At 37.5% G+C, this 12,543-nt stretch overlaps 1 protein-coding gene across 2 annotated transcripts in view; it reads left to right on the top strand.

Annotated features, from left to right (window-relative positions):
* The window catches only part of PARG (poly(ADP-ribose) glycohydrolase), a 57,934-nt gene that overhangs the window by 26,052 nt on the left and 19,339 nt on the right, over window positions 1-12,543 (top strand). For both annotated transcript variants that reach the window (XM_026043021.1, XM_026043020.1), the window contains exons 9-11: window positions 8,782-8,861; window positions 11,253-11,313; window positions 11,930-12,005. In XM_026043021.1, the coding sequence (XP_025898806.1) occupies window positions 8,782-8,861; window positions 11,253-11,313; window positions 11,930-12,005 (217 nt within the window). The remainder of the gene's footprint in view (window positions 1-8,781; window positions 8,862-11,252; window positions 11,314-11,929; window positions 12,006-12,543) is intronic.

The raw sequence follows: 12,543 nt of genomic DNA, 5'->3' as shown, positions 1-12,543 counted from the left end.
TTGCCCTATATGAACTTATTGAATGTCAGTGTGGGCCGACAGTGTTTCGGTTTCCTTTGTGTCAGTGGTGATCAGACCTTCAGGTCAGATCAGTAGGACTTGTCACTTTAGTAACTAACTATGCAGTCTTTATGAGTTCAAGGCATTTGTGGAGCTACATGGTTAAGTAAACCTGCCGTTTTGGCCACAAGTTAGCCTGAAAGGTTTTAAAACCACAACAAGAGTTTCATTAAGTATATTCTGATTTTTGAACAAACCCTTACCCTTTTTTCCTCAGTTCTAGTTTAAACACAGATTTTATTTGGAATATAAATGAGGAAGAAGCTCCTCTGTTGAGTAAAATAGTTCTCTTACACGCTTGTACCTTTAAAATATGAAAAAGTTCTTGTTCTTCTGGGCTTTTCCATTAAAGTCAGTTTTTCTTGCTTTGTCACTGTTTTCATATGTAGCGTATATGCCTTAAACAATGGAATGAATTATAAAAACAGTGTTGCCTCTGAACCAACACACTTGGTATTTGTATCATAGAAGTTGTGCTATACTTGACCTTTCCAGAAATAATTAGTCAGGTATGATGATGCACTTAATGGTTTTGGCTTTTGATGTTGTTACGAGCTAGCACAGGGTTCTCTGCACTGTGGTTTTCGAGAAAGAAACACAAAATTATTCTGGGAAAAGGCTTGCTGGCTTGATGTTGATTTCAGAAGTGCAGGGTGGACATCCATGCTCCATACAATTCAACAAATTTTCTGCAGTGACTTCATAAAAGCAAAGAAAAAAGGTAGAGACTCATTCATTACTCAATATTTATGTTCAGAGCAGTGTAAGAAGAGCTACACAGCTAATGCTGTGGTGTGAGAGTCCTGTTTGCACAGTCTATGCACCTAAAGTTGAATGTTTTCTTAAAGAACTTAAAAGGTACCATTTTTTCTCAAATTTAAGCTTGCTGTAAGTCAAGCTGTTCAATTATCAAGTAGAGAATAAAAGATGAAAAGAGATTTTTTCAATCCTGGGTTAAGTTTATATCCTCTGAACACTGCACAGCAACGTGAAGTCAAAGCAATGCAGTGTAATGGTAGCAGTTAACTCAGCCTAATGTTTTGAACTACTTGTAAAAAATTTGACAAGGTATAAGATAAATAGTCAACTGTTATGGCCTCAGACAACAACAAATGTTCAAGTAATAAGTGTTCAGGATTTTCTGCCTAATTCTGGTCAGTCTTCCTCTTTTTTTCTTAGCCTGTGGCTTCTTAGCCCATATAGGATGGTTGCTATAAACTGAAGTCAATTCCTACAGTATTCTTTAAAAGGGATGATACAGCAGACAACATTCAGACTCTCCTCTTGCATTATGTATAAGGTAACTGAGGACACGTAAGGTAGAATACAACCTTTATTTGCTTAAGTGCAGGAATATTGTTGCCATATTGTTGGAGAAAAGACAAGAACCTGATGTCCTCTGGTTCCTCAGGATTAAAAGAAGCTGATTTCCGTATTTGCTAATTTATGGCTGGTCTGTAACAAGTATAGTCTCATTTTATTAATGCTTCTTTTGTACAATCATTTGTTGGACCAAATACAGTATTTGTTCTTTGTGTTAATTTAATGAGCAGGACAGTGAACAAGAAGAGATGAAAAATAGAGGTGTGACTCACAGTGAATGAAGTGAATGTGCCAAAAGGGATTAATGGCATAAAAGCAAAAGGAGATTGGCATGAGTGAATGATGGAGAGACTACTGCAAGATTTTACACCACTTCTGTCATGCTATTTCATATAACCTGACTTAGTTTAAATCTAAAATGAGAGGGAAAGGGCAGGAGGGTGGACAGCATCCCATTTCTTTCCCCTCTGTCAGTTCTGTCGTTTTTCCTCTTGAAAATATAGCCCTTCAGTAGAAAGGAAAGACCATAAAATATCATGTTTCAACCATTATCTCAGATTTGTAAAGAAGACAAAGTTTGGCCCATTGCAGTGTATATTTTCAGCTTCTACAAAAAGCCTTTCACAAAACTGGATATGTTCAGAAGACAGTAGGCAATGGCTGAAATTGCATTTTTTTGAGCCTTCTTTCGTTTATAACAATGTTTTCATTTAAAGGCTTTGGAGACTATTCTTCTGCTCTGTTTAGAGCTGGACACAAGAGACGGTGGTGCACAGCAACCCTTTCTCCCCTTGGTATTATAGTCCTCCTTTTCTTCCAGGCTTCGCTCTTTCCCTCATGTCATTTGTCTGCTGCACGACTGTGGGTGAATTATTTTGTTCCTTTGGGTACAACGACATCACGTGCTGTCAATCTGTAATGAGGCAGGATTGCTGAGCGCAAGTGAGCACTGATTACACGAGTGCAATTTTTTAAGCAAATATGGTTATCCTAAATTATGCATGCCCTTTCTGAGTTCATATCAAAGGCTTGATAAGCAGGAAAATATTTTTGTCCTCCCTTTTATCTTAAAAACACATTGTAATTGTAGACAATTTCTCTTGAGTGTTTTCAGTTTTATGCAGCTGCTGTTGATCAAGTCACATTATACAAACTTAAATATTAACATGTTATTAAATAGTTTTAATCCGATATTTAAATAGCATATTGTGATTTGGATCCCTCTCCTCGCTCAATACAAATCTTTTTGACAAAACAGCAGGCACAAAGCACAAGAATTTAGTTTACCCCTTTCTCTAGGAACAGTTTAGCAGTGCACCAGGGCTGGACCCTGCTAGCGCAGTGGAGAGGCCCCATTGCCGAGATGCTGGTGCACGCCGATAACCGAGACTGATGGGAGGGAAGAGCCTTTTGTGTGTTAGCATCACATAAACCAGCAGGGCTTCAGCCTTCTTCTCCCTGTTGGGCTTGCTCAGTGGGCACAAGGAGAGGGAGAGTTTCTCTTGGAAACGGGAGCCCTCTGGTTCAAGGGTCTTGTGCCACTGCAAAAGAATGTTACAGAAGTTACAATAACTCCTTCCCTGTTTTGCTTTCAAAAAAACTAAGCAAGTTACACTGGACATATTGTGCATTTATAGTATTACASTAGCTGTCATGAAAGTTATTTAGATCATATTTGTAATTAAAGATWGTATGTAGTAAGATATACCTGGTAGACCTTTTGGCACAAAGTAAGGCATTTGGTCCGAAAACAGAACTGCCACTGCTCCACTAAGACTGAATTTCTTCGATCGTGTCAAGCAACTGATTGGAAATGAGGAAAAGAAAATACACTAGTTAAGATATATATGTATTTTATGGAATGTGTAATATATGAAAGGAAATGGGTAAACTGTATAGTACATTTATAAAGGAGAATTGAAATCTAATTTAGCAGTAATGCAATAGTCTCTTCATAAACAACATCAATCCTKCTGTGCTAATGACTGTTCGCTGGGGAATRTGTTATCCGGGGCCTTTGAGAGACCTTGGTTTGGACTGAGAGATGCATCGTTCCTGGGTGATTCTAGGTTTTCTCYCTGCCTTAGGTTTGTGTTCTCATTAGCCTTTTAAATAGAGCATTGTTTTCTGAAAAATTTCAAGTGAACACTTGTACACAGTAGATGATGATTTACTCTTTAAATAGCCAATTTTAAAAGGAAATTAACCTTAACATGTCCAATGTAATTAATTTGCTTTAGTGATTAAAACACTGCATTGATGTCTGAATACTTCTTTGGTAAATTACTAAATATGGTAATATAATCATTACTAAATACGGTAATATAATCTACTATTTAATTGTATTGTGGGATGGCTCTTGCTTTAGATGCTCGATATAGAACATTTTAGCTTGCTGTTCTTTGGTCATTGAATGCTTGGAGTCAGCACCTTTAGATTGTGTCAAAGTCAAGATGTGATCTTAAGTATAAATCTGATGAGTATTTAAGATTCTTAGATCATCTCTTCCTAGAAACAGCTTTATAATCTCAGTACTCCAAATTAAACAAAAATCCTCYCCAAAAGACCACAGAGAATAGGACTGGATATGAGTGTGTGAGAAAGGAAGAATATCAGAAAGTTGCATGCTTTATTTCTGTATTTTTATACAAATCTCGATGAAAACTCACTATTTATCCTAAAAATGATRTTCTGATTGAACTTAAGGATGTTGAAGAGGTTCAGTGTTCTGAAATAATATCAAGATGACAAGCTGAGAACTATGATATTTGACAGTAAGTAAGAAACTGTCAGTGAGATTGAATTATTGAAAGTATCATTTTCTTTCGTACTTGGTGCCAAGGGGGTTCAAAGCTTCACTTGCTTTGTGCATAAACAAGGAAATAAGCAGGAGCTTAGGAAGTCTGTGCTCTTAGCAGGGCACTAGACGAGATGTCCTTGTCCATATAATGTCTACACCTAATTTGAAATATGCATGTGGCTAAAGCTACTTTGAGCACAATTGAATCAAAACGTCAAGTAATGTGATAGAATCAAATGGCAGTGAAAAGTTTTGGTCAGCTTTGCAAACCAACGCCTGCTAATTCTTCATTACAAATGTGAAACAGTTTTTGGAAAATGAGAACTTTTTTCTTCTCCTCTGTTCTTACAACTCCTTAGGGAAGAAAAAGTTGCAAGAGAAGTAGAGGTGCTTCTGTTTCCTTGCCTGGGTAGCTGAAGTAATCCAAAATGTTTGGCTTTTTGTGCCATACAATACTATATTAGTTTTCCTTTGTGGTCCCATGTGGCAGTATGCAATGTTAGCAGTTTCCATTGAGCTTGCTAGCAATTGAGAATGCTTAGCAGTTTAATGAACGTAGCCGTTAATCATCTCGAGAGTGAGGCAAATCTGAAAGTAGCATAGGAAAGCGCAATATTTCCACTTCTGTGTGTTTGCCTCAATTAGGCTCAGGTTTGAATTGTAATGGGCTACAAAAATGAAGATATTTCTTTCTTCAAGTGTTTTGTCAGTCTGTACATTAAACCAATACTCTGCTTAATGATTAGCACTTTGAGGTTGAAAATCATTTCTCTTCTGTATTTTCACTTCAGCCTTAGCTTCTCCCTTTTTTCTGCTCCATCTTCTTACCGGGGGAAATTCACCTGTTTTTACCTGTTCCTTACAAATCCTTGTTACACTTCTTTTTGTAGGGAAAAAAAAGAGTTTTGTCAATGTCTTGCATTTGTTTAGATGCAGTGTTATCTTTATTGAGAACATAGCAAAAGGCAAGAAACAATGCAGTTGGTCTTCAGCTATAGCAGAAAGGCTAAAGACACTTCAGGTTTGCTCTACAGGCTGATTTTACAAGTTGGGACACCTCTGACTGATTTATTTAAGCACACACTTGCAGATGGCCTCTGTGTCTGCCACTCGCTCGTGGATGGGAAGTTTATCCAGCACACAGCAGCATGAACAACATCTGCGGATCTTGCAGATTCTTACAGGGGCGCTGGTTTTGGAGGCATGTGACACGTGATTTCAGTTTAAATACATTATCGTGCCCTTTTGGTAAGAAACATTCAGAGGATGTTCAGCCTGGGGATGGAAATACCATTATGATAGTACTTACTGCTATCTGGGGGCTTAAACTTCATGATTGTAGTGGTTCTTTCTGTGCTTGTAAAAATTACTGAGGCCAGTTWTTGGAGTAACATCAAGTAATCATTTAGCTCCTTGGAAACAAATGTTACAAGTAAGCTATTGTATTGCATTATCCCTTAATCAGAAGCAATATATTTTGGAACTGTTTGCTTAAGATGCTTCAGCTTTTCCCTAGTAAGCTGTATCTATGTCAAGGTCATTTTTGTGTAGCACTTAATGTTATTAAATCATCAAGTGGATGTTGCATCATTTGAAATGCACCCTTTAAATACTTTGCAGATTTGCCATGAGGTAATGAGGTAAATCTGTGCAGCACTCTGTGCTTTATTTCTGTGTATCTTTCTCTGCATTTTCCTTGCGTTTCTTATTCTTGGAAATAGCACACTTGTGCAGTAATGCTGAAATTCCCATGTTAGTTCTTCATTGCAGAACTCTAAGRTAGCTTGGTTTTCTGCCACACTCTTTTTTGTCTCTGTCTTCAGGTACAGCTTGTGGAAACCTCCTGGGTTGTTAATGTCCCTGTGATCCAGTTTCTTGGGAGATTTAAAAGAACATACGAAGCAATCGCATTCAACTGTATTAAGATCAGTAATTCTGATAAGTAATTATTAACTATAAGGGTTTAAGATTAGTTGGTGACCCATTAAAATCTATGGGGATTTTTCCAGTGTTCTTATGGTCTTTAAAACAGATTCCTACTGTTATCAGACAGTTTTGTTGCTTAGCGTATGTGTTTGAAGGAAAAGGAGTTCCCTGTCTAACTGTATGAAAATACACAAGTAACATTCTAGCCTTTATATATCGTAAGCTGGTATATAATAAGCATATTTGCAGAAGGCTATCTTTAATTTGCCACTAGCTCACTAATAAAGATAAATTGTAGAAGCCAAAAATACGAAATGCATCCAAAAAATCATCTAAGGCATGGTGCTCTTTGCAAGGCGTTTATCCAGCCTGTTACACGTGGTCTTCCTCTTACGAGCAAGTTCAGTTTAAGGCAAACACTGTTTGTGATAGATTTAAAGCTCTTTTTAGAAAAACTTGTGTTAGGGAATCCTGTTGCCTAGTATAGGGGGGGGAAAAAAGACAGAAGAAAAGTAGAAGAAATTTGTATATTTAACAATGAGAGCGGTAGTGGATTTTTCAAATAAAAATGCATCATATTCTATGTCTTAAGGAGGAAAAGTGAATCCTGGGAGAAGAGTGAAGGAGCTTTTGTGCAAACTGCAAATGCAAAGATACAGAAACAGGGCAAAATGCAAATAATGTCTGAATGCCACTGTTCCGTCTCTTCCATATAAGTTGCCTTGGAGATTGCTRCCTTAAGATCCATTTTAATATATGTTCCAAGAATGAAATCAGTATAAGACTTTTTTTTATCTTTTTTAAAAATAATAGCTTTTGTGACTTAATATTGTTTTTTAAAAAAGTAATCTCAACCATAAGAATATTTCATAAGAATTTTTTAAGTATTGAAGAAATCTAATTCATTTCAGTACCAGAAAGCTAAATTTACCGGACAGCATCCTGCTTTTAAAGGCAGGTTGGCATTGCAAAGCATGGAAACACTTTGTTGCRTCTTTTGCTTTATTTGCGGCTGTTTTTTGAAAAAAGAACTTACATCCTCAGGGCTGTATCAGACATCTCTTAGTGAACTTCCCAATTCTAAGGGTATTATTTCTGAAGTCCTCACTGTTCTTCCTCCCAGACAAATTCCATTATGTGTTGCCAATAACAATGCCATGTCACTCTATTAGGAATTAAATTAGGTAATGCATGTTCAAGTTGCTGGAAGATGGATGGTGCAGTAAAGTATTTCAACTAACCTTAAGAAATACATTCACTTAATGGCTAAAAATGGAATGCTTCTCTTCAATGCCTGGATTTTTACAAATGAATGTTAGAATAGCAGCAGTAGCCCTGTGGATAGAGGCTTTTGGGGACTGGCTGGGGCGAGGGGTTATTTTTCTTTAGATACAGTGCAACTTCTGAAGCACGGAGTGTTGCCTGTATTTCTCTGTTAATATCGGATGCTAAAAGACTCAATGTATTTCAGCTTGAGGTAATTTTTTTTCAATGCAAGCCAGACAGTTGCTAATAAAAACAGTTAAATCTTCCTTGCTTTCCTAGGATTGTCATATTGAAATATTTTAGATATTACGGAATTGGTGTAAGGGAGGTAGGCATTCCCTTAGCTAGCGTTCTCATCAGAAATTTAGCAAGTGAATAAACCTGTCACTCCTAAAAGCTAGCTCAGCTTTAGAGATACCGGTGTGGTGAAGAAGGCATTCTGGTTTGCATGGAGTCAGTGCCTTCTGATTTGTTTATCTTCTTTAAAAACTCCACTGGGACTTGCTCTTCCTGACCTTGCCTATTCTTTCCATTTCACTTTGTTACTTTGGAGTCTGTTTCTGCAAACAAATGTGTTACTTTGTGAACTCCCTCTTTGAACTCCRTGGAGCTACTTGGGTGAAAAGAAAAATAAGCCAGTGCCTCCTCTTGCTTTTGCATTTTGTTCAGGTAGAGATAATCCCTTCCAGATTGTACTGCATTGAGTGTTTGTATCAGGGCATGCTGCTTTTCTGTGCATGATTTCAAAGGATATTGGAAATATATCCTACTGGGGATGTAGAAATTCAGAGGGGTCTGTGGTGTTTTTTAGATATTTTTAGGGAGCAGAATAATGATCTTCAAAGCTTATAATGATTTGAATGGCAGAGGTGAGCAGATATAAAAATTTTTTTTTAGGAGTATGAACAGATATGAAACATTTTGGGGGTTAAGAATATGCTAACTGCTCTTTATGATACTTTCTGATGGTTTAGTGCTCCTGAATTTCAAGGGYACCACACAGAAGACTGTGCAGGGGTGCTTGTGCTTGCCAGGGAGCTGCGGGGCACGGGCCACCTCAGGTTCTGTGTCCCTGCCCAGGCCCAGGATCTCTCCACAGCTGGTGCAAAGGGCAAGTTCCTGGTAGCCTTTAGAGCTCAGGGTCCTGGCTATAGAGGCGCTGGGCTGCAGCTTGACACTAATACTGCTCTCTGGAAGGAGCTTCTGGACAGCCCTTCTGTATCGCATAATGCTGAGGTGCTTGACTTTAATGGGGCACACTGTCTTTTGGCTTGCATGCGTAGTTTATTCTCATGGAAATACTTCACAAGAGAAAAAAAAAAGTAAAAAGGTTGAAAAGCAAGTCATAATTTGTATGTAGCCTAATTACTATTCACTCAAGTCATCCTCTGCTTTTTGTTTTCCAGATTGTTTGAAGGACGATCACCAAGGAAGCCAGAGAAGCTTAAGACCCTTTTCTGTTATTTCAGGAGAGTCACAGAAAAAAGTATGTCTTTTAGTCCTTTCTTTGAGCTATAAAAACAGATGCAGGATGAGGTAAATCTTGTTAAATTTAGAAATGGCAATGAAACATTGTAATGGAAGTTTTTAACTGGTGCCAGCTTGCWGAGTACACTGGCATTTGCATTAGTGTAGCATTCTCCCGTTACAGATGATGCCTGCAGGCTTTTGTTTTGTTTTGCRTGGAGGTGGTTCTCTTTTCTTTCTTTTTGTGATATATGAGTGTATGTGTGTATGTACGTATATATACACACACATACACCTACTAAGCACACATGTGCTTAATATATACACCCYCTTGATGCAGTGCTTCATAGTGAGGATGCAGGGAGAACTTAGCAACATATKTAGTAAGTGCACGTACACAGATGAATACCAAGGTCCTGTTGTACATTTAAAAACCCTCAATGGAAATTCAGGTTTCCTGTTGTATGTCCATCTAATACATTGTCTATGAACTCTTRGGAGTTTTCCCTGTTTAAGTTAATATTTTGTATTTTCCCTTCAATTCTCCGAAAGGAAAGCTGTTGCRATGCTTTCCCAGGTTAAAATAAAATAAGCGATAGAGCAACATGTGAGATATGCTCAACTGTTGAGAATTAGCATGATATCTTCCTTGGTGTATTTACCCAGATCTTCCATTGTTACCGTAATGTGAACGTCTGCCACACTCAAATATTCATCCATCTTTATGAAAAAACTATATCAGAGTTTGTGTTGTATTTGGGAGGAAGGCATTATGCTCTAATAGTATCCATCACATCTGCAGCAATATCTTATTATAGTAATTTTTAAATTTTAGATTATTTTTCTTGACAGTTTCTCATTATTAGCTTCATGCTTTTCAAAGTGTTTGTTTTAAGCTATTAAGTAGAAATTCCCTTTGCTTGATTCAGTCTGTCTTAAGTATTTATATTTCTRCCACAAATTAAATGCAGCTACATGCTATTTAAGTTATTAAGCTTTAAGCAATGTTTATAGAATGAAATCTCTGAGGTCAAAAGTAAATTATGATCTGTAGATATGATTAAAAAATGTTGTGTGCTGGCACTCTTTTTTGTTTTATAGTTGAGTAGTAATGTTTTAATGCAAACCAAATCCTAAACTTATGCAGACATCCCTGCCCATGCATATGAAATCTCTTGGGGGTACACTTTATGAAAGTATTTTGTATTAGATTTCTTAATAATATAATTTCAAACAATATTTAATGAGATTCTTACATGCTGTCATCTTGAATTAAAAATTTGCACCATACCTTTGAAAGACCCTATTTCTTGTTCTTTTCTGTATAATGAATTAATAAGACTGAAGTAATGTAGCCCTATAAATTACTTTCATAACTCTTTATTATAAATGGTAAATGTATTCCTTGTAAGAGAATGCACAGGAGCCCATATAAGCTGAGGTATTTGTGCTATACTTAATTTGTTAAATATCACACAGTGCCCTTGAGGGAAAGCACTTGATTACTGCAAACTCTACATTTTTGAAGACCAAGCAATCCTTCATTTTCCTTAAGCCCCTATGATTTCTAAGAAAGTCCTACTGCAGGCTTAGTGTAGCAAAAGATTACATCTCAAATGCTGTTTTTTATTGGCATGACATCACCTCATAAAAGGTTGATGTTTTGTTTCTGTAGCACAATGGACCTCTTATTTTGCTGTAGTAAAGCAAGGAGAGAAGGTGATGGGGCATCTTCCCTATACTGGGTATTGACTCCCCTTTTCTTCTCGAGCGCTGGAGCTCTTCCTCATTGCAGAACAGTGAATTTCAGTAGCATCTGGGCAGGCCTGGACACAGCAGTGTGGGGAATCTACCAACACTGCGTCTTTGCTGAGACAGTTGGGGATGCTGGTGTCCCATCTAGGCACAGGCTGAGTACTCTGTGCATTGCCTGTAGGCCCAACACAGTGAATAGACTAAATCTCCGAGAGAGGACTTTTTTCTCCTAAGTGGCAACATGTTTTGCTCTCACTTCAACCATCAGTCCATTCAGTGAAGCTTACAATTTAAGTGAAAATCACTTAGAAAGCGGATTTTTTTTTTTTTCCTTTGGGGAAAGAAAAATATCCAGACTGCAAAGGGAGACAGCCTGGTTATTGGTAATATCTTATGAACACTTCAGTACTTTTGACTGATGCAAAGTGCAGAAATAAAAGGAAGCAGAAGCAGAGGGGTGAATGTTTTGCTCTTCGTGCTAATTGTTTTCAATTTGAGCCAGGAAGATACATCGGCTGCTTTTGAGGAAAGTTAAATTCTTATATTTCTGCCAGGAATTATATCTGTTGTAGTTCTAAAATCTTACCAATTAAAATAAGCTGAGGCCTAAATTTGTAGCAATTAATTTGTTGTCTTTGTGGTGTTCTGCCTGTAGAACCTACAGGATTGGTGACGTTTACGAGGCAGAGTCTCCAGGATTTTCCAGATTGGGGCAGGTAAGTCAAAAGTGCCATTAAACAAAAGAAATTGCTTAAATTAGTGATAGGCAATTCCCTAAGGAATTGATCGAGGCTTGGAAGTGTTGCAGGAAGCGCTGTTTGGTATGGGTTGTTACTGGGGAAGTTGGGAAGGAAGTGGCTGGAGTGACGGAAGCCGTTTGGGCACTCTGTGCAAAGGCAGCAGGYCTCGCGTGGATTTTGAAAACAGAAACACATCTTTGGTACTGTCAGGTGAATGGGGAATAGGAGCTGAGACTAATGGTGCCTTGATTTCAGGAATGACAATTAATAAAATAAAGTGGGATGGCCACCACAGAAAGATTGTTACAGCTTTCCAAATGGTTAACGTGTTAAGGTGGTAAACCTTGTGTGGAACTCCAATTTCAGATGTGAGGTTTTATGGTGAAAGATGTGGAGAAGCTTAGGGGTTGACTATGTTAAACATTAAATTCTTTGAGTGGCAAACACATTTCTTTAAGCAACTTTTAGCCGTCTTATGTTAGGCAGTATAAGAAGCTAGTGTGCTTGAATGGATTTTTCTTTTAAAATGTATATTTGTGTGTGTGGACACTGTAATCATCTTTTCTGTACAATATCTTTCTTCAATGATAAGGTCCCAGAAAAAGCTGACCAGATTGCATGTCACCTATGAAGGCACTATTGAAAGCAATGGACATGGCATGCTGCAGGTAAGCGTGTAACAATTAATGTGGCAGCTTAAAGTTATGCATTAATCCTCAGTTATTTAAATGATATTATGTGTCAAAACAAAACAACAGGCTTATTACAAAGTTCCCAAGTTCATCTAGTTTTGCAGATGTACCTGTTACACAACGAGCTGACAGAAAGAACAAGGCATAGACAGCTTTGGGTCTTGTGGTTCAACCAGGATCAAAGATTGACAAGCTGCAAGTTTCTGACTATGATCCTGAGCTGTCAAGATTTTTATTTATGTATTTATTTTTAAATGATTCTTGTGCCCCAGTTGGTGACCAGTTCAGTAGTTCAGAAGACTTTTTTTTTGCTGTTGCCAGCACCACTGTTTCAGTCTGGGAAACCAGTCAGCTATAAAAGAGAATGATAAGGAGGATGTCCTGTCCATATGTATATGGCAAGGTACATGTTTGAATTTCGCAGTTAGTTAAAGTTTGTTTGAATTTCGCAGTTAGTTAAAGTTTATCTTCCAGAGTTAAATTCAAAAAAAAAAAAAACCCCACAAGTTAAGAA

This window comes from Nothoprocta perdicaria, unplaced genomic scaffold (assembly GCF_003342845.1).
Source record: "Nothoprocta perdicaria isolate Ctin4 unplaced genomic scaffold, notPer1 scaffold_32, whole genome shotgun sequence".
NCBI lineage: Eukaryota > Metazoa > Chordata > Aves > Tinamiformes > Tinamidae > Nothoprocta > Nothoprocta perdicaria.
Note: the sequence above shows the minus strand (reverse complement) of the source record. Positions and strands in the feature narration are given on the sequence as shown.